The sequence below is a fragment of the Chiroxiphia lanceolata genome, chromosome 8 (genome assembly GCF_009829145.1).
Source record: "Chiroxiphia lanceolata isolate bChiLan1 chromosome 8, bChiLan1.pri, whole genome shotgun sequence".
Classification (NCBI taxonomy): domain Eukaryota; kingdom Metazoa; phylum Chordata; class Aves; order Passeriformes; family Pipridae; genus Chiroxiphia; species Chiroxiphia lanceolata.
In genome coordinates this window covers 33,722,067-33,740,891 of record NC_045644.1, presented here as the reverse complement: position 1 = coordinate 33,740,891, position 18,825 = coordinate 33,722,067, and the positions used below count along the sequence as shown (strand labels likewise).

Here is an 18,825-nt window from a genome sequence, read left to right as displayed (position 1 = left end):
TGCTTTTATTTTGACAATAAAATTTAGAAACATCTTGACACACAGAACTCCAAAAAACCAGAAAGTCATAAATCACCTAGTTAATTTACTAAAGAGGAAAGATATATCCAAAACTCAAACATCTTGTAAGTTTAATACAAAAGCCAGACAGTAATAAATTGCATTAAAAAAATATATCAAGCATTTCCTGACTAATTCCACGTTGGCATTTGCCCCATTATTAAAAGGCACAGAAAACTGAGCAATGAAAGCGATCAGCATCACATCCATTATTGTCAGTAAAGTCATCAAGATTAGCAAAACACGTTTGTTAAACGTATGTTTAATAATCACCACGTAGATCGGTAAGAAATCTCTCTCGGAAGGAGTAAGAAAATAAGGCTGGAAACGACACACATTTAAATACGACATCCCGAGACGCGAAGACACTCCCCAGAAATCGACATTCCGATCTTCCCAGAATAGTTGCTCTGGCTTTGTATCACTCAGCAATCACTCAAAAAGAAGATTTAATGATCCACAAACCCACCTTCCGGCAGCGCCGCGATCCCGCGGCAGCGCGGGGCCCTTCTGGGGCGTCTGTGGGCGCAGACACACCGAGGGCACTGTGGCACCGCCGCCGGCCTGTGACAGCAGCACATGCCAGACCAGGAGGGCTCGCCTGGCTTTCACTGCTCTCGGGGTCCCCGCAGTCACCCCGGGTAGCACATGCAGCAGCCGGCCCCGCCGAGCTCGGGAGCGGGTCTGTGCCGCGGGTCCTCGAAGAGCCGCTCGCTCAGCTTGTGCTCCGTGATGATGTCCTCCACGCGGGTGATGTACAGCAGGGACAGCAGCACGCCCAGGAACTGCAAAAGGAAGGGATCTCTACTCAGAGCTCACAGGCGGCTTATCTCGTGCTTCTTACAGCAGGCTTTACAAACTGTGTATACACACGTCGGATATATGGGCAGCAGTGTGTGTAAATATATATATAAATTCACTTTTCATGTAGTTGTATAAATGGATAATTTTTGTGAAGAACTAAAACAGCAGAAGAATTAGCACCCCTGTCCTTTGGAGCATTAGAAAATCTCAGTGGATGCAGCTTGAGGAGGAGAGGACTCAAAAAACCCCAAACAAGAGCAAATTACCCCACCAAATCCTGCAACATATCGCAGTAATGCTACTAAATTACCAGAATGCCGCCTCAGCTTATCCGTTACATTACATCAAATGGGATTTCACATACTGTAGCAATAAATCAGATGCTCCCTTCAGTGGATAAGGCAGTGCCCCCTCCCTACCTGAGGTAGCAATATGCCGAGCAGCACTCCAGCCATGATGGTGTAGTTGTCCAAAAACCAGATAAGCACCGCATTCGTGCACCCTCGGACGTAGATAATATTCTGAACACTCAAGCGCTGCAAAATAAGGGAGTGAGCGTTCAACAGGCAGTTCCACTGCTGTGTGACACACATGGTGGTCGCTCAAAACTCAGGGAGGCAAACCTGGTTCGCCTTCCCACCTCTTTAAACCCACTGCATTTAACAGAGACCTCACCGCTAATCCTTCCATCTGTTTTTAAGTTGTTCCACACCCGCACAAGTTGTTTTTAAACCTTTCTTTTTTTAAGTTGTTCCACAGTTAAATAAGTTATTTTATTGCTTTAAACCTGGTTTTGCAGCCACTTTTCTACAAGAAACGCATCCAATTCTGATTTGAGACCACTTTGAAAGAAGAGAAGTCTCCCTTTGGCTTTCATCTCTTCTTCCAAGTTGAAAGTACAGCAGTGGAAAAATATAAATTGTGGACCAAGTGCTTTGCAATAGACTCTAAAAAGGGCAGGAACAAGAGGATTTGAGATTCAGTCCTGCAAGCTGTGCTGCTCCGTGACCCCAACCCATAATATAGAAAGCACTTCAGGCTGCAAAGGGTCCTAAGTAGATGAATGGGGTGAAGTTAAGCATATGCTTAAGTGCTCGGGGCATTGGAGCCAGGCTGGAGCGTTCAGGTGATTAAGCCGTAAATCAATTAACCTAAATGAAGACAAGTCGTGTGTAAAGATAACCAGTAATCCCAAAACCCAACAACTGAGGCTGGCATTGTGCTCCAAGTGCCTCAAATGAGCTGGGGAGAGGGGTTTTCCCGGAGCAGCCCCCACACCAGCACTCCAGAGCCAGGAGTGGAGAACTCAGGGCAGATCCAATTACTGATTTCCCTTCTTAATCACTCTGCAATTACTGCCTTGAGCTGGCAGTCTCTCCTCTGGAGTCACCAGGGCTATTCCCAAAAGGGAAGGCTGAAGGAGGAGGCCCCATCCCGCTCCTGGAGGGAGGAGAGGGCTGCCAACACAACCTGGGAAGTCCCGCTCTTCTTCCAGGAATAACTATTACAGGCCTAAAAATAAAAAACCCACTACAGGGATACAAAATACTTAGAAACAGCTAAGTTGGCTTTACTAACACCGATTTTACTCAGTGAGAAACTTTGGCTTTTAAGTATTAAAAGCTTTCCCCCACTCAAGTCACTGCTTAAAAGTATGAAAGCAGCTTCTTGTGCATTAATTGTGCAATTAGCTTGGGGAAGTTGTCATGAAACAAGGAATCATGGAAAATACAAAGAAGGGAAGATACCACAATCAAACAAGATTAGTTTTTTTAATAGATGGAAGTTAAATCAGTAATTGCTGATTTAACTGTCTGGTAGACTGAAGCATGCAGAAGACAACTTTACAACTGACCAAAAACAATGCAGAGAAGCAGCACCCTCTGCCATGGAAGGGTGGACACTGGTTACGTTACCTCTTTGTCAATGGTTTTGTATCCACACATAGTGTTGATAATGTCTGTCTGAAAAGAAAACAACAGATACAAACTGCAGTAGAAAATAAAAATTACAAAAACATTATTTTTACTCTTTCAGCCCATACAAAACCAGCAACAGGGTTATTTCCCAGTCCAACACCAGTTTCTTCCAGCAGGCCCAAGGTCAGATTTAGTAGCTCATTTCAGAGAAATGAGTATTGTCAGTGTGTCATGACACATTTGAGCCATATCTATCCAGCAAAACCAGCGTGGCATCAGCAACCAAAGCGAGCTACGACACAGCAGTTCCACAGAACAAACAGCTGGGTTTCATTTTAAAGCCTTAATAACTTAACACATCTTATTAAGAAAAACAGTGGTTAACATAAAATGGCCTTCATGCCATCATGATGACAAATTTAAGCTCAGAAATATCTAAGCTTCAAATAATGTCCAATACTATGAATGCTTGTGTGAACATTTTACAAGACTAAATTTATTACAATATCATTTTATATACCATTATATATATGAATATAAAATCTATATATTTTAAAAAGACTGAGTGCTTGCATTCACCACAGATTACTAACACATTTTCTGTAGCCATGTAATATTCTCTGTGGGTTCCAAAGTTCTACCTGGCCTGGCAAAGCTAACCTGAAAACAACCCCCCCTCACTTACGAATCATCCAACATAAAGCCCACCAGCATCAAAGAAAGCAGTGAACAAAGCCAAAGACATGGAAGAAAATGAGAATATGTAAATGACAAAAATAAGGCAGAACAAACTGTGTTACTGATAGAGAATCACAGAATGGTTTGGGTTGGACCATCCAGTTCCACCCCTGCCATGGGCAGGGACACCTTCCACTAGCCCAGGTTGCTCCAAGCCCCATCTAACCTGGCCTTGGACACTTCCAGGGATGGGGCAGCCACAGCTACTCTGGGTAACTGAACACCCCTTCATCAAAATTAAAACAAGATGTAGGAATGAAGATTTCTAAATGCTGGTAGTCTCTGAGTGGTAGCCTGGGATTCCCAGGTCACCTTCCCAAGAAGGAAGAGGGATGTTTGCAAAAGACGGATGTTACAAAGCAGCAGAAACACCAGCCAGGGTCACAGTTCTTAAGCCCCTAAAATCTGGGCTCCCACCTTGAACACACAACTGTCTGACAATCAAGGTCAACAAACACCCCAGAAGAAAAAGCTCCAACTATTTCACAGGGCTGTTGGGAAACCGTGAGGAGCACCCATCTGCCAACCACAAGGAATAAATACACTTGGAAGTCAGTGTTTGTACCAGCATGTTGTTGTGTTGGCTGTGAGTGATTTCACGTTCCCAAACCACTCGAGCACCCTGGGACCACCCCCAAAACATGTAACCCCCAAAACACATGACCACAAGGAATGCAGTTGCATCATTTCATTTGAAACAGCATTTGCAAACAGCACATCGTGGCACAAGCAAATACACACAGCAGAGATAAATGCATTAGAAACAGAGGATTATAGGCATTTCGGACTAAATTTTATCTGCTACACTAGTGTAAGTCTTTAATAAATACTCTGACTTAAACACAGTTCCTTCAGAGCCCCCCCAGTGTGAGCCTGGCTCGTGTTAGCAGAAGGATTTTTTAGAGGATCAGAATCCAACCTCCAACATTAGCAGGAGTTTTCCATGACTACAAAGCCAGTGAGTAATCACAAACCATATCTGTGGCTTTCCAGGAGAGAAACCAGCCTGTATTTGGAAGCATTTGTCAAACATACAAGATTTATGCATCCTCTGGTTGGCTCTTCCCCGAGGCAGCCATCCTTGCAGCCCTGTGTTGGTGTTACCCTGCCAAGCAGCATCTGCGCCGCTCGGACTCCACAAGGCCCAGCAACACCATGAGTGTGGTAAAGCCATGAGCCCTAATGCACTGCAGCATCCTGATCAACAGCCTGTGCTTAAATATGAAGCTTGTTTATGATTTGGGGGCTTCTCCTTGCCTTTCAATTAACCTCCCTGAGCTTACCACTTTACAAGTAGCCTCACTCTCCCATCTCCAGCTGTCAGTGAAGCACATGGAGAGTGTATTTTCCCTTTGAGAAGTTTTTATTTTAGTGCTTTCCCTTTCCTGAGGGCAAAATTCTGAGTTCTTCTGCTCCGTGCAGTTCTGTCTGCAGATCAGCAGACACTATCTTCATACACACAAATTTCTTACTCTCAAACACCCAAGACTCAAAGCATAACTGTTTAGCTTTGGTTCCTGAGAACAAAACTGTTTAGCTTTGGTTCCTGAGAAGCTCACCACAGATTTAAACAGACCCTTTCTCACGCACCAAAAATGTGTAAGCACATGTAATAAACACCTTCATATGAGACACAATTCTCAGGAACACCTACTGATGCAGCTATTGCGTTTATTTTCCCTGTTTGTAATTAAACAGCCTGCTCAGGGCAGATGTTGAGAGGGCAGCCCAAAGCAGGCAGCAGCAGGCTCTCCACCACGAGCTCTACTGTGTCTCCTCTTACACACACTCAGTTTCTCTGCCTCGATTTCTCTTTGTTCTGTGTTCAGAGCAAAGACAAAAACCCAGCAAGGCAGGGATTGCCTGGACTGGTTTTAAATTGAGGAATAATTTTTTATCAAATTCAGCATTGTACATCCCTCAAAGAGCAATGAATTATAAAATTGAAACATATTTATATGAAACTCAATGCCTGCTCCTCCTGCTGTCAGCACCAGTTAATACCAGTTCATCATAGATGGAGAAACTGGTCCAGACCCCAGTCCTTCCAGGATTTTAGAGAGTGGGAAGGCAGGTAGTTTTCAAGGACAGGTTAGGGCAGAGCAGCAGCTCCAGTCAAGACCTGTGCCCACAAGCATGCCCTGACCCTGAGGTCAGTTGCCCACATTTCTGGAATAATCTGGATGACGAGGTCACTCTGGGTTTTAACTCACACAGCAGCTGGTGCACATCACTCCAACCCCCACCCACGGAAGCAATCAGGGCCCAGGCTTCCTGGCAAAGCTGGAACAGCAAACCCTGGGGAAAACACCAGCAAAATTTAACTTTAAGCAGCTCTCGTTCAGGCTCGCCATGAAATTAGAGGAGCTCCCAAGATCCCTTCTGGGGCTGTGTGGTGGGTCAGTACAATGGAGCAGAGCCAACACATCTAACTCATTTTATTTTCTCCTTTTCAAGCTGTCAAGACCCACAGATCCATTAGGGGAGGGAAGGACCCATTTTCCTTCACTTCTCACCCCAGAATTCCTAAAGTAAGGTACCTTTCTAAGCAAACCCCAGTGATGCTGAGGGACCAGGACTTACCTTATTTCTGATGCAGCAAGTGTAGGGCACCCCACAGGCCAGCGGGCCCGGCGCCCCACAGTTGTGGTATGCATTTTGGGACCAATCCTTGTAATCTTCCCCACCACAGCACTTAAACTGAAAAAAAACCAACACAAAACTCAATGATCTTAAAGGTCTTTTCCAACCTAAATGGTTCTGTGATTCTGAAAGGTAAAAGGGGGGAAAAAAATCGTATCTTGAACTCTTTGAATAAGTAGAAAACGAAGTTAGAATAAAAGAATTTTAAAAGCCCTGAACCACCCAAAAAATCTGTCCTTTTGTCAGCAAGGCATGTATGAATGTATATGATAGACAGAATTAAAAAGAATTATGGATATAGGTGGCACTCCTCCATCACTCATTGAGCTGTAACCCGGGGTGCCAGAGCAAAGTACCGGTGTAAGTTCCACTTCCCATCTTTTTCAAGTTGAAAAATTATCTTTCCAGGTCTGGACATCACTAAGCAATGTTTTTAAATTCATTCTATCTTGACCTGTAATAAATTTCTGCAGCTGCTTGAAGGATTATGACTACATTTCCAACTGGGTCTAAAAGACAAAAGCATTGCTATAAGGCATAAATCAATCTCACCAAAACATTGTGAGTGTAATTTAGAAGAACTGAAATCTGACAAACAAATACTGTAAGTTTATGCTGACTTCATACAAATATTCACTTTATAACTTAAAGGGAAAAGCAGCAGTTCATTTAATCAGTAAGATGTATACTGGCTGTATGTATCCATAATTTTGGGCAGTGCATGGAAACTTTAAAGCATTATGAAGTCTAATGACAAAATTTCCTCGGGATGGTTTGCTTTTGACAGACTTTCCGTGCTAACTTTGTTTTTCAAAGCAGGCTGCCATCTCCATAACGATGTCCTAAAATACATGTAACACTTCCTAATCATTTTTTAATCATTATTTGGCACGGTCACGGACATCACATGGGCCCTGACATCACATTTCTGAACATTTTCTGCTTCTTCTATAGTCTCTGAACTGCATGGCAGAACTCTTCAATAACCCAATAAACATTTCAACAGACCAGCCTTATTAAAAAAAAAAAAAGGCTATGAGTCAACTTCACATGCCATTAAGTAATGCTCAGCTGGGCTCAACAGCATTTCTGAAGTTTAATTACAGGTATATACATTTCCACGGGCATTTCCATCCAATAACCACCTTGCTAGAGAGCTCTCTGGATGCCCTCGAGTGACAACACAACATGTTGTGTTCTAACAGCCTAAATGCCACCTCATTTCTCTTTATCCAGGGCCTCCTGTTAACGAGATGCTTCTGAATCTCCTGGACCAGCAGAAACACTGAGTGCAAGGCCTTGGGTGGAATTTAGGCTGAGTTTGTCTGAATCCAGCTGTGGGGCCTCCATAAGCCCATGTATTTGTAGGATCTGACCTTGAGCATCTGAATTGCACCTGCCAAGGCAAAAGCTGCATTTTGGCCCCCTGTTTTTGCAGTGATGTAGAGGGTTTTAAATGCCAGCTGGAATGCTGGATGAGCCCTGACCTCAGCGACACCAGAACAGAGACACACAAGATTCCACCCCTCTCATCAGTGAGAACTTGATTATCATGTCACTGGAAAAACTCAAAGCTGTCGCCGAGGACCTGCTGCATCTCGGCACCAAGTTAGTCCCAGGGAAAAAACCCAATAACAAACCTGCTTTTGAACAGAATCCATGATGTTCTTGAAGTCTAAATCATCGTAGTAATTCTCAATTCCTCTTCTAATGTTATTGTTCAAAAACTTGATTGTCTGAAAAGCAAAAGGAGAACAAGATTCGTGGGTTGCATACACAGAAACAAAATTAGAAGAGCAGGTTGAAGTGACAAGTGTAACTGATGGGCACAAAAGAAAAGGCTTTTTTCTTTAAGGAAAAACAAACCCTAGTTAAAAACAAATCTTAGCTCAGCCCTGCAGGGACCAACCATCTGTTCTTTCTTATGGAAGCAGACACACTGCTGGGTTTGTGATGGGAAGTGCCAACAGTGCAACACTTCTCTTCTCTGAGACTCTCCAAGCATCTCCCAGACATGGTCCCGTTATACCCAGGCAGGATCCCTCCCTCTGGGCACTTGGGATCCTCACCACCACTTGGGTGACAGAACAGTGGATCTTGGGTCTGCACCACACCCCGAGCAACAACACCACCCTCCATAAATTTTATTTTCTGCGAACTTTCCACTAATTTGATTTTCCGAGGAGTCCATAACTGCCAGATAAGGAGCTTTATTTCACCTTAAGCAGGAAAAAAAAGTGTATCTGTACGTTTTACAGTGGTTTTTTTGAGAAATATGGCAGTGGATTGGCAGATATAAGATGGTATCTCCTCAGCATGGCAAATCAGAAATTAAAGCAATAAAACGTCTTTAAAGTTCAGAAGATGAGGACAAAGAAAGAAGTATTTGGTTTTCAAGACCCAGTACAATCACAGCACAGCAAAAACAGGGACTAATCATAACCAGAATGTAATGACTTCCCTTTCAATCCAGCTGCTAAAATGCCCAAACCTAAAAATCCTTATAGGTCAGAAAACCTGAAATACACCTACTCGTCTTCTCAGTATTACAAACTGTAACACTTACAGGCAAACCAGAACAAAAAGCATTAGCACATTGGTGATGAGAAATAACAACTGGCAGGACCATCCTAACTGGCCAAGAACCTCGTTTAGACCCTACAGATCTGAGAAGGCAGTAGAGAAAGAACTGGGAAAAAAATCAATGAGACATGCAAGACAAACAGCACCTCAATAAAGGCTGCTACCCTAAGCTTCTATAAATACCTCCTTGTCCTCCCCATACTGACCCAAACATCTCCATTAACTTTGAAAAACAACAAAAGAAACCTGTCCCTAAGTACAGCTGTCCTGCTTTGGTCCAGCATGGAGTAAGAAGAAAGCACCAGCCAGAGAGAACATAGCACTACCTCAAAATACAAAGTTATTATTTTTTTTAAAAAATCTTTTTTTAAGTTTGGTGGTTTGTTTTTTTTTTAACATCACATGTACATATGTGGTAAAGCCACATGGCTTTTGTGGAAAATGAGCGTGGTAGGATTGGGCTGGGGAGGGAACATGTCTTATTATTCAGCATCTCCTTTTAATGCTCATATTTTGCCAGATTAGAAAAATAAGTCAAAGCACAGCAATCTAGTACTTGCCATAGCGAATACATTTATGCTTTAAAGCATTTCTAACTGAAAAGAATAGTATGCTGCTTTCTGTCTAGAAAAATCAAGGTTTTAATATAGTAATAGCATGCTTGTGAATGATGGAGTCTCTTATATAAATTAGTTACGTTGCTTATGGATGTGGGCAGGGAAAAGCTGTCCTTTAGGTAAGGTAGAACATTTTGGCCACTAAAAAATAAAGTCTCCAAATCCATCTGGAAACTTCCCAAATCAGCAGTCAGACCCAGATGGCAAAACAGAAGAAAGCACTTTGTAATACATGAAGAGCTGGAAACCCATTTTGCCTGTATTGCACACTCGTAGTTACCAGATTTTCTTCAAATTCTTTAATCTGGAATTCATCTCCAGAGCAGATGAATGGCAAATCCCACCATCACTGAACCCTGAAGGCCCCGAAAAGCCTGGACCTTTCTTCAGACCTCCATCAATTACTGCCCAGTGACAATTTTAACACCTTTTATATTGCACACCTGTAACTTCATGGATCTTAAGTCACGTTCTCTGTGATCAAAACCTAAACACAAGGAGCTCACCTGGTTTCTGAAGATCAGGGCCACCACTCCACCAGTCAGCTCGATCAGCAAGCAGATACCAAGGATGTACATGAACTGCAGAAAAACAAGTGCAAGTGAGTCATTAGACAGAACAAACCCCAATTATTCCTTCAATTAGTGCCCCTAAGTCTAACATTCAGTTGCCAAGAGATCTGGCTTTCAGCAAACGAGATGGCATTTTAAAAGAAGATATGAAATTATGGGTCTGTTCTTATAAAACTCTGCATGTCACGAGAAAGCCTTTTTTCCTCGCTTTAGTTATTCTGGGTTTTGCCCAACTGGCAAACATGTTATTTGTCTGCTTTGAATGGACTCAAAACCATTAGATGTATTTATCATGCCAAGACACCTCTTTCCACAACAGCATCGCAGAGAAGCACACTGATGGACTTCTATAAACCACACCAAACTTCATGTTTTTATGTCTCCTACAAAACCAGTGCTTACCTGTTTGCTTTCAATTAGTGGGTGAAACAGCGCCTTAAGACAATCCAAACCACCTTCTACTAAATTGCCAGTGCTAAGTTCCAGGCTCAGTACCTTTTAGTGTGTTGCTGTACACATTTATTTGTGTGTGTACCTACAGATGCTCACAGATGCACTCACACCACATGTGCACCTGTGGCTGCTCATCAAAGCACGTGCAAAATACGAATAACATGAAGAAATCCACAGCACCATGAGATGGCTGCAAGGTACCAGCACTTGAAATGTTTTTCCAACGCTTTGGGCATAAAAGATGGCTGTTATGTGAATTTGGGTCTGCTGTGGAACAATGAACTTCATCGGGAGCGGAGTTTTATGGTCCCTCGTCTGAAAATAACCCCTAATGCTCCCCTCTGAAAGCTGGTTTAACTTCTATGCCCTCTTTGCCCAGTATCAGTGTCACGAATTCACCAGACAGGTATTTTTTCTCCTGCTAAATCTGGAATCAGCCTGAGAAGCAGGAATCAGGGACTGGCTTTGTTAAATACCCATCTGGGTTTGCTACCAGAATGGGAGCATCAGACACACCACCACACTCAGTGTGAGAGAAGCCTAAGGATGGGATCTCAGCAAAATTCCAGCATAATTTCAGAATCCACCGTTACTTCTGGCTTTGTACGTTGTGGTCCCCCACAACATACCATGTATTCAGCATTTCATTAGACTGAACTGGTATGACAAGGCCAGGCTGGACTGAATTTTGAACAACCTGGTCTAGTGCAAGGTGTCCCTACTCATTCCAAGGGAGTTGGACTAGATGGCCTTTAAAAGGTCCCTTCCAAACCATCTATGATTCTATGGAGGTGAAAAAGATGTTTTCACACTTTATTTTTAATTAGTCGCATGTGCAACTTCCATCTGCAACCACAGCGTTATCCAGGAATTCCCCTAAAATTTACTCTTTCAGAGGCACTGGAGAGAAAAACCTTGTCCCTTTCATTTCACTCTCAGGGCCCTTCTCTCAAAGCCCCAAGCTACTCAGCTAACCTTGTACCACGCATTTCCACATCTACCCCTACATTCCGCTTCCCGGGGAGGACAGACAGACTCCAGCCACCACCAGACATCAGCCTGAGCCAGGGTTTCCTTCTTGAGCTCCTTCCTCCAGGTCCAAATGAGAAGCCAATGTCAAACGGTATGTCAACAGCTGAGTTTGCACAACATACACACTGACTGACAATAATAAACATTCCTGGGTATTTTCCATAAAAACCTTAACTACTGGGAGGCTGGTTTTCTCAGCACAGGGGTCAGACCCTCGCCGGTCCTGTCACTGGCTACTGCTCCCTGATGGAGGGATCACTGCCATTAAATTCAGATTTAATTAAAATAAAGCAACTTCATTAAAATATTTTTCAATGCAGACATAGTTATGGGGTGTGAATTCAGAGGGCACTGAAGAGCGGAAGCAACAAGCACTGGAAATTAGGAATAAAAATCACAGCACTTACTGCTTGCAGAAGGCATAAGTTGTCTCTTAAGGAAGCCAGCACACCCACAAAGGATACCAGGAACATTATAACGCCCAAAAGTATTAAAATAATTGCTGGGGCTAGAAAGGCACTTTCTAGAGTTTTGTACTTTTGTCTTTCGATTTCTGCATAAATCCCCACGGCGAGGACGAGGGCTCCGATGAGCTGGAACAGAAACAGAGGAGAGCACGGATGTTACTCCTTCTCCCAGTAAACACTGACGTGACATGTTGTGAGTACACAGGAGCCTGGAACTGCTCACTTCAGGATACATTATAAACAGCGATACACACAAAGCAGAAGTTTGGATAAAGAAAGGAAAAAAAATAACTCAAAGACAAAGGCAGAAAAAGAGCTGTGGTAGAAAAAAAAACAAATCAAACTTGTTTATTTCAAAAATATATTTCATAATGTTTTAGCATGCTAGAAGTTAAACAAACTGATACATACAGCACTGGTTGAAATGTAATTTATTACTCATCTGAGATCACATGTATGACATATATGAGCAACTGCCATGGCATTAATGATCCTCCTTTGCATGTCTGTCTGTCCTTCTCTCTGTGTATGAATATATATCTTTAAATATATATATATTTAATATAACACAGTTTCTAAGCCCATCTGCAAACAGCTTATCCATCTCTTCATACCTGCTCCTATCATATTTAGGCTCAGTAAACACAGCCAGGTATATCCTGTACCTCCACCCCTGCCATCAGGAGAGAGGCACTGGATTAAAAATAAACAAAAAAAATCCAAGTCTGAAGTTACGTCACGTTCTTGAGCAAGTACCTGATAAAGCCAGAAGTGAAATAAGAAGAAACATATTTAGTTTAAAAAGGTAAAGATATTTCAACCAAAATAATTAGTTAAGTCATTAAATCACTTGGTACTAAGCCTATGGCAGGCTGCAAATCACTTTGAATTATGCTGAATTAATTAAAATAAAAAATAGCCCACAATACTTAATCATGAAAATTGCAGTGGAAAAACTTTCCTACTGACTCCAATAGCTAGACACATCCTCAGGGAAGAGACCAGATACAAATCATTTTGGCAGTGTGATAAAGAACATTCCCCTTTTCTGACCTGACATTTCCACGGGTCTGCTCCCCGCACACCAATGCTTCTTAATTATACTTCTTCATTTTTAATTTCACTTCTTAATTTTGGATATGACACGGTATATCCCGGGCAAAGGGCTAGGTGAACACACACCATGATTTACAAGAACACGAGCCAAACAGTTGAAATACTTTTTTAATTATGGGATATCTTAAAATAATTAACAACATACTGGAAATTCTTGACTTTCTAAGGGAATGAATAATATCCCCAAAGGACAATATGTGGGGCATGCCACCAAGTTGTCATTTAAAAAGAAAATTCTCAGAAGGGCTCAGCCATAAAAATAAATATACTGAAGCTATTTAAAAAGCAACTTAAAATTTGACAGGAGTAAATTGAGAGTAACTCCCCCTCGGACAAATGCAGAAATTGTGCTGTAATGATGACAGAAGAGAAAACATGCTGGACAAATAACAGGTAATAAAATTACCACTTATATGCTTCTACTGTAAAACTGTAATTGGGTTTTTTTTCATTACTAAATGGTCCATTTGTAGTGTCAGCTTCATGCTTTAAAAAAATGTGGCGATTTGGGTAATAAATTATTGATTTCTTTTCAAGCAGATGACAAAATAAATCAGTTAGAAACTTTTAAATGCAGCTCTAACAGTTGAGGAAGGAGTCTCAGCACCATACAAACCTAATACAGATTATAAAACTGGGGACTGTACTTGTACACATGACTCGGGAGTTCTATTATTATTATTGTTATTTTTTTAAAAATTTTTTTCAAAAACCAAAACTGGATTCTCCTGCAAACCTGAAATACCACTAACAGAATCAACACTAACTCTTGCCTAGAAAAGTAAAAAAAACCCCAAACACTGGACATAAACCACAGCTATTAAAGTTTGAAGAGGATTATCAGAATTTCAGAAGAGCACTGTTTCAAGATTAGAACTTTTTATCGAACTTTCTTTTTCTTAACCATAGTTTTCTCATCAAAACATTAAATTTCAGAGTTTTTTGGTTGTTTTAGAGATTCAAAGGTGCCTGTGAGTAAAATACAGGACACATCCCCACTTTAAGAGCTTAAGATGTATAGACACATATAACATCTTCTTGGACACATGTATGCTCACCCCTTTTCACTTGCACTTTTGCTCACACAACCTCCAAGATCTATGCTTTTATTATCTTCTACTTTTTTTTATGCATTTAATAAAAATCTTTCGAACCTTTAATATGGTCAAGCCAACAGCAGCAATTATTTATGACAAGCAGATGTGGTAACTCAGCAGTCATCACACCCGAGTCTCCTCTCGGACCTGTGCTCTCCCTTCCTGTGACTGGGGCTGGAAACACAACTCTTACGTAGGGAACCCACGGATAGAGGGGCTGTTTACATCCTGCATCCTTCCTAACAGCTCCCAGTTTGGCAATTCCAGCTGTGTACGCAGGAAAATTAACTGGCCTTGACTCACATTAAATGAGCATCCACCAGCAAATACCAGGGGATTTCTCTGGGGCTTTTCAATGCACAGAAGCTGCTTTCCCAAGAGAAAGCAAAAGCATTTATTTATTTATAAGCAGAGGTTTTAACCCTGTATATACAGTACTTATTTTTAAGTAAAGCAGTCACTCAACAACAGCACCTTCTGTTTAAAATGCTGGATTCTCTTTCAGCTGGGCAAGAAAAATTACATTACAGCTTCATGCACCAGCAGAAGAGTTAAAAAAGTTTTTAAAAAAGTGCTGGGTAAGACCTACGAGAAGACACAGGGCCCTTAGCAAATATCCCCTCCAATACTCCCAGTGATGTTTTAATTTCCTCTCTGCTTTGGATAAGGCTGATTATTTAGTTCCTGGTGGTTTAAAACCATCCTGGGGATTCGAATCTGGGCGTTCATCGCTCGTAATGTACCAGAGAAACAGCTACAGTAGGGAGGGAATCGAATGAACTCAGCATCCAGCAGGTCAAAGCCCCAGACAGCAGCAGAACATCACAAACCACCCAAAATTTAAGCAAGCCAACACTCCACAGCCAAACTTTACTTCCATTCACACCAATTTAAAAAAAACCCTGAAAACAAAAAAAAAACCAAAACAAACAAAAAAACCCAACGAACACCCAAACTCAGCAAGAATAACACAGCTGAAAAGAGAACCAGGCGAGTGGCATTTACAGCTGATGAGATCTGCCTGGCTAAGCCGGAATAAAAGGGAATTTCGCGAGCGGAGCCCACAGGCTGCCCCTCACACAATGCGGGGTGTGTTCCGCCCCAGCACCGGGATGATGCCCAGCGCCGGCCTTCCTTCCCCCCAGCAAAGGCCAGCATTCCCATCCTTCCTTCCCCCTCCTGCAGCCCCCATCCCTCCCCCTCCCTCTCTCCCTCCCGGAGCAAACCATCTCCCCGGCAGAGCCGACAAATGGAAGCTCTTGGTTATAAACAAGGGCAGAGCATTGAAAACCCACAGCGAGCAACTACAAAGAGTAAATAAAATCCTCGGGCTGCCTGAAAGAGGCTTTGTCCTCCGCGGACGCCCCGAGAATCGCTTCAGAAGGGCCCTTTCTCTGCCACCAGATGAATGTTCACATCCCACCACCCAGGGCCCTTGGTGCCCATGGAAAACGCGGAGCAGACAACGCGCACGGCCCTTCGCGAAGGACTCGCTGCAAAAACGCGGGTGGGAAAATAACACACCAAATTTCTCTCTCCTGAAACTCGCACCTGTGGAATAGCTGCTGTGGAGGAACGTAGGAAAGTGTCAGGAGCCTAAACCCAAGGGTTGGCTTGTCTGCTAAGACAGACAAAAGATATTCAATATCCCCAAAAGCCTGAACTGCACCCAAACGCTTCGTGTTTCAATCTTTTTTTATTAAATCATATCTCTAATCAGACACCTACTATCAAACCTGGTGGATCTAAAGGTCTCCTCCCACGCAGTGCACTAAAAGCTTTACCATCCCACTTGGCAAATACCATGTCAGACAGAAACAGACCAGCCAAACAAGAGCTTAAGCAGCGTTTAAACTGAACGGGCCAGAAAGAAACCCCGCCTGAGCACCTCCGACATCAGTACAGCCTGGAGCCGGCATCACCCCAGTATCCCAGAGCCTGAAAAGGCACCTTTTAGAATCATGGTGCTTACAAAGAGTACTTTAAAAGAGCCCCAAGGGCTCCTTCCAGCCCGGGGGGTGCCTGGTCTGGGTGGATTTGCCACATGTCAGAAGTCAGTGGTCGTAGCCTGGCCTCTGCGACTTAATGGCTTTATCCAGCACCTGGATGAGGACAGCAAGTGCCACACACCTGTAATTCCACAGCCTCGCAGCCTCATCCTGCCAAGGCTCGGGAGAGGGCTTATCCCATACACAGGTGAGTGACGTTGTAGGGCAAAGGCTCTATCTGCCTATCTCTCCTGGAGGAAAGAGCCGCATTTTAATACGCGCACGGACGATTTTTACCTGCCCAACTTCCAACTCCTGCAGCTCCCCATCCGCCAAAACCAGTTCGTCAGTCCCTAGGGAAGGTCGGGGCGCTGCCACGGGCGTGACACCCGCCACCTCAGCCAAGGAAACATCCACCGACTGCCAAAGCCCGGGGCCTGGCGCGGGGGGACCCCGCTGCCCGGGGGTTCGCGGGACCGCGGTCCGGGACTCCCCGCTCCGAGCCCAGCCCCCCGCACAGCCCCGCCCGCCCGCCGCTCACCCAGAAGAAGGTGGAGTAGGTGATGAGGGTGAGCTTGAGGCAGAGGTAGGAGAGCCGCCCGCAGTACCGCGCCTGCTCCGGGTCCCCTGCCGCCATCCTCCCTCCCTCCCCGCGGCACCTGCCGCCGCTCCCGCCGCTCCCGCCCCTTCCCGGCTGGAGCGGGGCGGGCCCGGGGGCGCCGCCGCTTCCGGAGCGGGATCGGCGGGGACACACGGGCAGCGCCGGGGAGGGAGCGGGGACCTCCGGCTGCTGCTTTCTTCTTTTTTTTTTTTTCGCTTTTTTTTTCTTCTCAATTCCCCAGGCAAACACGCCTGGCCGCTCGGCCGGGGTTAACCCCGCAACTGGAGACGGCAGGAAAAGCAGATCCGGCTGCTCGAGCGCTGCCAGAGCCACGCGCGCACCCCCAAAACCTCCGCGGTCGCCACTGAAACAGCCCGGACAAAAACACTTCGGTGGGAAGCTCCCGCTGCCCGTGGGCGCCGGGATTTTGGGTCGAGCATCCGTAAACACGGCAAAGCAGGATCCCTGGGCGCTGCGCCGGCACGGTGGAGCAATACCAGGGCATTTACCTTTCCTTGTAAGACCCACGCGACTGTCCAGCACGTCCTGCAAATAACAACAGTTAATGGGCGTATTGCACTAGCCACATGTTCTGCCTGCACCGAGGTTTATCCACGTCCCGCTGCTGTGGCAGTGGGACAGCGCTGGGTCTGACGCAGCGATCATGAACTGCAAACGCCATTCATGCCTCCGAGATGAAATAAGCCTTTTCAAGCCCGCAGCGCTGCGCTCCTGTCCCACAAAGGGCTATTTTTCCCCCGAGGAAAAAAGTCTCATTCAAAGTGGCAGACAACTGTCACAGAGTTAGTTGCTGCATCCTGGCCCGGAGCAGAGACAGATGGCGTTGAAAATCAGCGTCTGGTGTCAGAGGAGATGAAGTGAGGCAGCATTTGTCCCTAAGTTACCTAGGAAAGCGACTGGAAAACCTCCGAGCTGTGTACGTAAAACTGTGTAAGCAGTCAGTCACACATCATTTCGTTAGGTCATACAATATACCAAAACCTTGTTTATAAAGGCTAAAAAATATCCCTGGAAAATTCTGTTATAAAAAGCACCATTGCTTTTCCATGCAGTGCTACATTCTGCTTCTGGAAAACAAATAATCCAGCCCAGGACCCAACCGGTAGCTCTTCACCTGTAACGTTTCTGACGATAATTCAATGCCTCAGAGCGTTCATCCTCTAAAATATCACAACTTCAATTTTCAGACAGATTTGCAAATATTCCTGACACTTACAGCGGTGTGCAGGCTGGAAATCACATCACATACCGTGTAGGTGCTGGGAATTAGAGTCTGCCACAGGTTCTTCATGTCTCATGGCTGTCGTTCACATCCAAACATGTTCCTGTCACTTAGACATCTTCCTTGTTTGAGTATTTAATTAAATTAGTAGTTTTGGTGTGACTTTCTTAATGCCTTGCCTGTTCATTTGTGCTGATTTCTGCAAATAAAATTTCAGGGCACGTCCAGCTGGATGGGGAAGCTGATTAAAAGGAGCGTCCGTTTTCCTGTTGTTTTCACTCTGAACAGAGCCAATGCATCAAAACAGGTTCCTGTTATGAAACTGTATGAAAATAATTGACTAATCCCTTTCTTTGCTGAATCCCAGACTTCGTCTGTATATTGAAATGACAAGATTTCTGGACACAATTAGTACAGTTCAGCAGCAAACAGTAGTTAAAAGTAAGATGTTATGAACTGCCTGTGGTGCTGAGGGTCCTTCTTGGTTGCATTCTCTCCCCCTCAGCCCAAGGCAGCACAGAACTGCAGTTTTCCAACAAGGAGTCTGGCATTTCTGCCAGCATCGAGGCAGATCCTGCATTACAGCATCTGCTCCCGGGACCATCCAATAGCTCAGCTAGTGGTGGTTTTGTTCATGTTACGGATCAGTAACTTCCACATGTCCTCACTCATCTCCAGGGCTACCAGGGTTGTCCTAAGGACAGTCATAAAAAGCCATAGACTGCAGAACATTTGACTCAGGGAATTAGGAGCACTGCAGAAGAGGAAGTGAACCCACAGTTAGCCCTGCATGAAAGTGTGTCAGAAAGAACCAAAGCTTTTCAGAGCTACCAAGAGGCATTTTTCTGCTTCCTTCCAGCCCATGCCTGGCTGATAAAGCTGCAGGCCAGCT

General features: G+C 44.2%; 1 protein-coding gene across 3 annotated transcripts; it reads right to left on the bottom strand.

Annotated features, from left to right (window-relative positions):
- Positions 1 to 8: 8 nt before the first annotated feature.
- TSPAN15 (tetraspanin 15) lies at positions 9 to 18,124 on the bottom strand. 3 transcript variants are annotated; one of them, XM_032695503.1, is made up of 8 exons: positions 17,961 to 18,124; positions 11,829 to 12,014; positions 9,871 to 9,945; positions 7,805 to 7,900; positions 6,105 to 6,221; positions 2,781 to 2,828; positions 1,284 to 1,400; positions 9 to 845 (listed from the first exon to the last, which is right to left on the bottom strand). In XM_032695503.1, exons 1-8 carry the CDS (start codon positions 18,000 to 18,002, stop codon positions 693 to 695), a joined length of 834 nt encoding a protein of 277 aa, XP_032551394.1. In that variant the 5' UTR covers positions 18,003 to 18,124; the 3' UTR covers positions 9 to 692. The 3 variants fall into 3 exon arrangements, with proteins under 3 accessions (XP_032551394.1, XP_032551393.1, XP_032551395.1); XM_032695502.1 differs by lacking the exon at positions 17,961 to 18,124 and adding an exon at positions 16,631 to 16,735; XM_032695504.1 differs by lacking the exon at positions 17,961 to 18,124 and adding an exon at positions 16,631 to 16,735 and having other exon boundaries at positions 811 to 919.
- Positions 18,125 to 18,825: the final 701 nt, after the last annotated feature.

Coding starts and splice junctions, on each gene's coding strand:
- TSPAN15 (XM_032695502.1), bottom strand. CDS start 16,726: ATGGCGGCAGGGGACCCGGAGCAGGCGCGGTACTGCGGGCGGCTCTCC. Junction 12,015..16,630: donor CCTACTCCACCTTCTTCTGG/GTGAGCGGCGGG, acceptor TTTCTGTTCCAG/CTCATCGGAGCCCTCGTCCT. Junction 2,829..6,104: donor CTTGCTGCATCAGAAATAAG/GTAAGTCCTGGT, acceptor TTTTCTTTTCAG/ACAGACATTATCAACACTAT.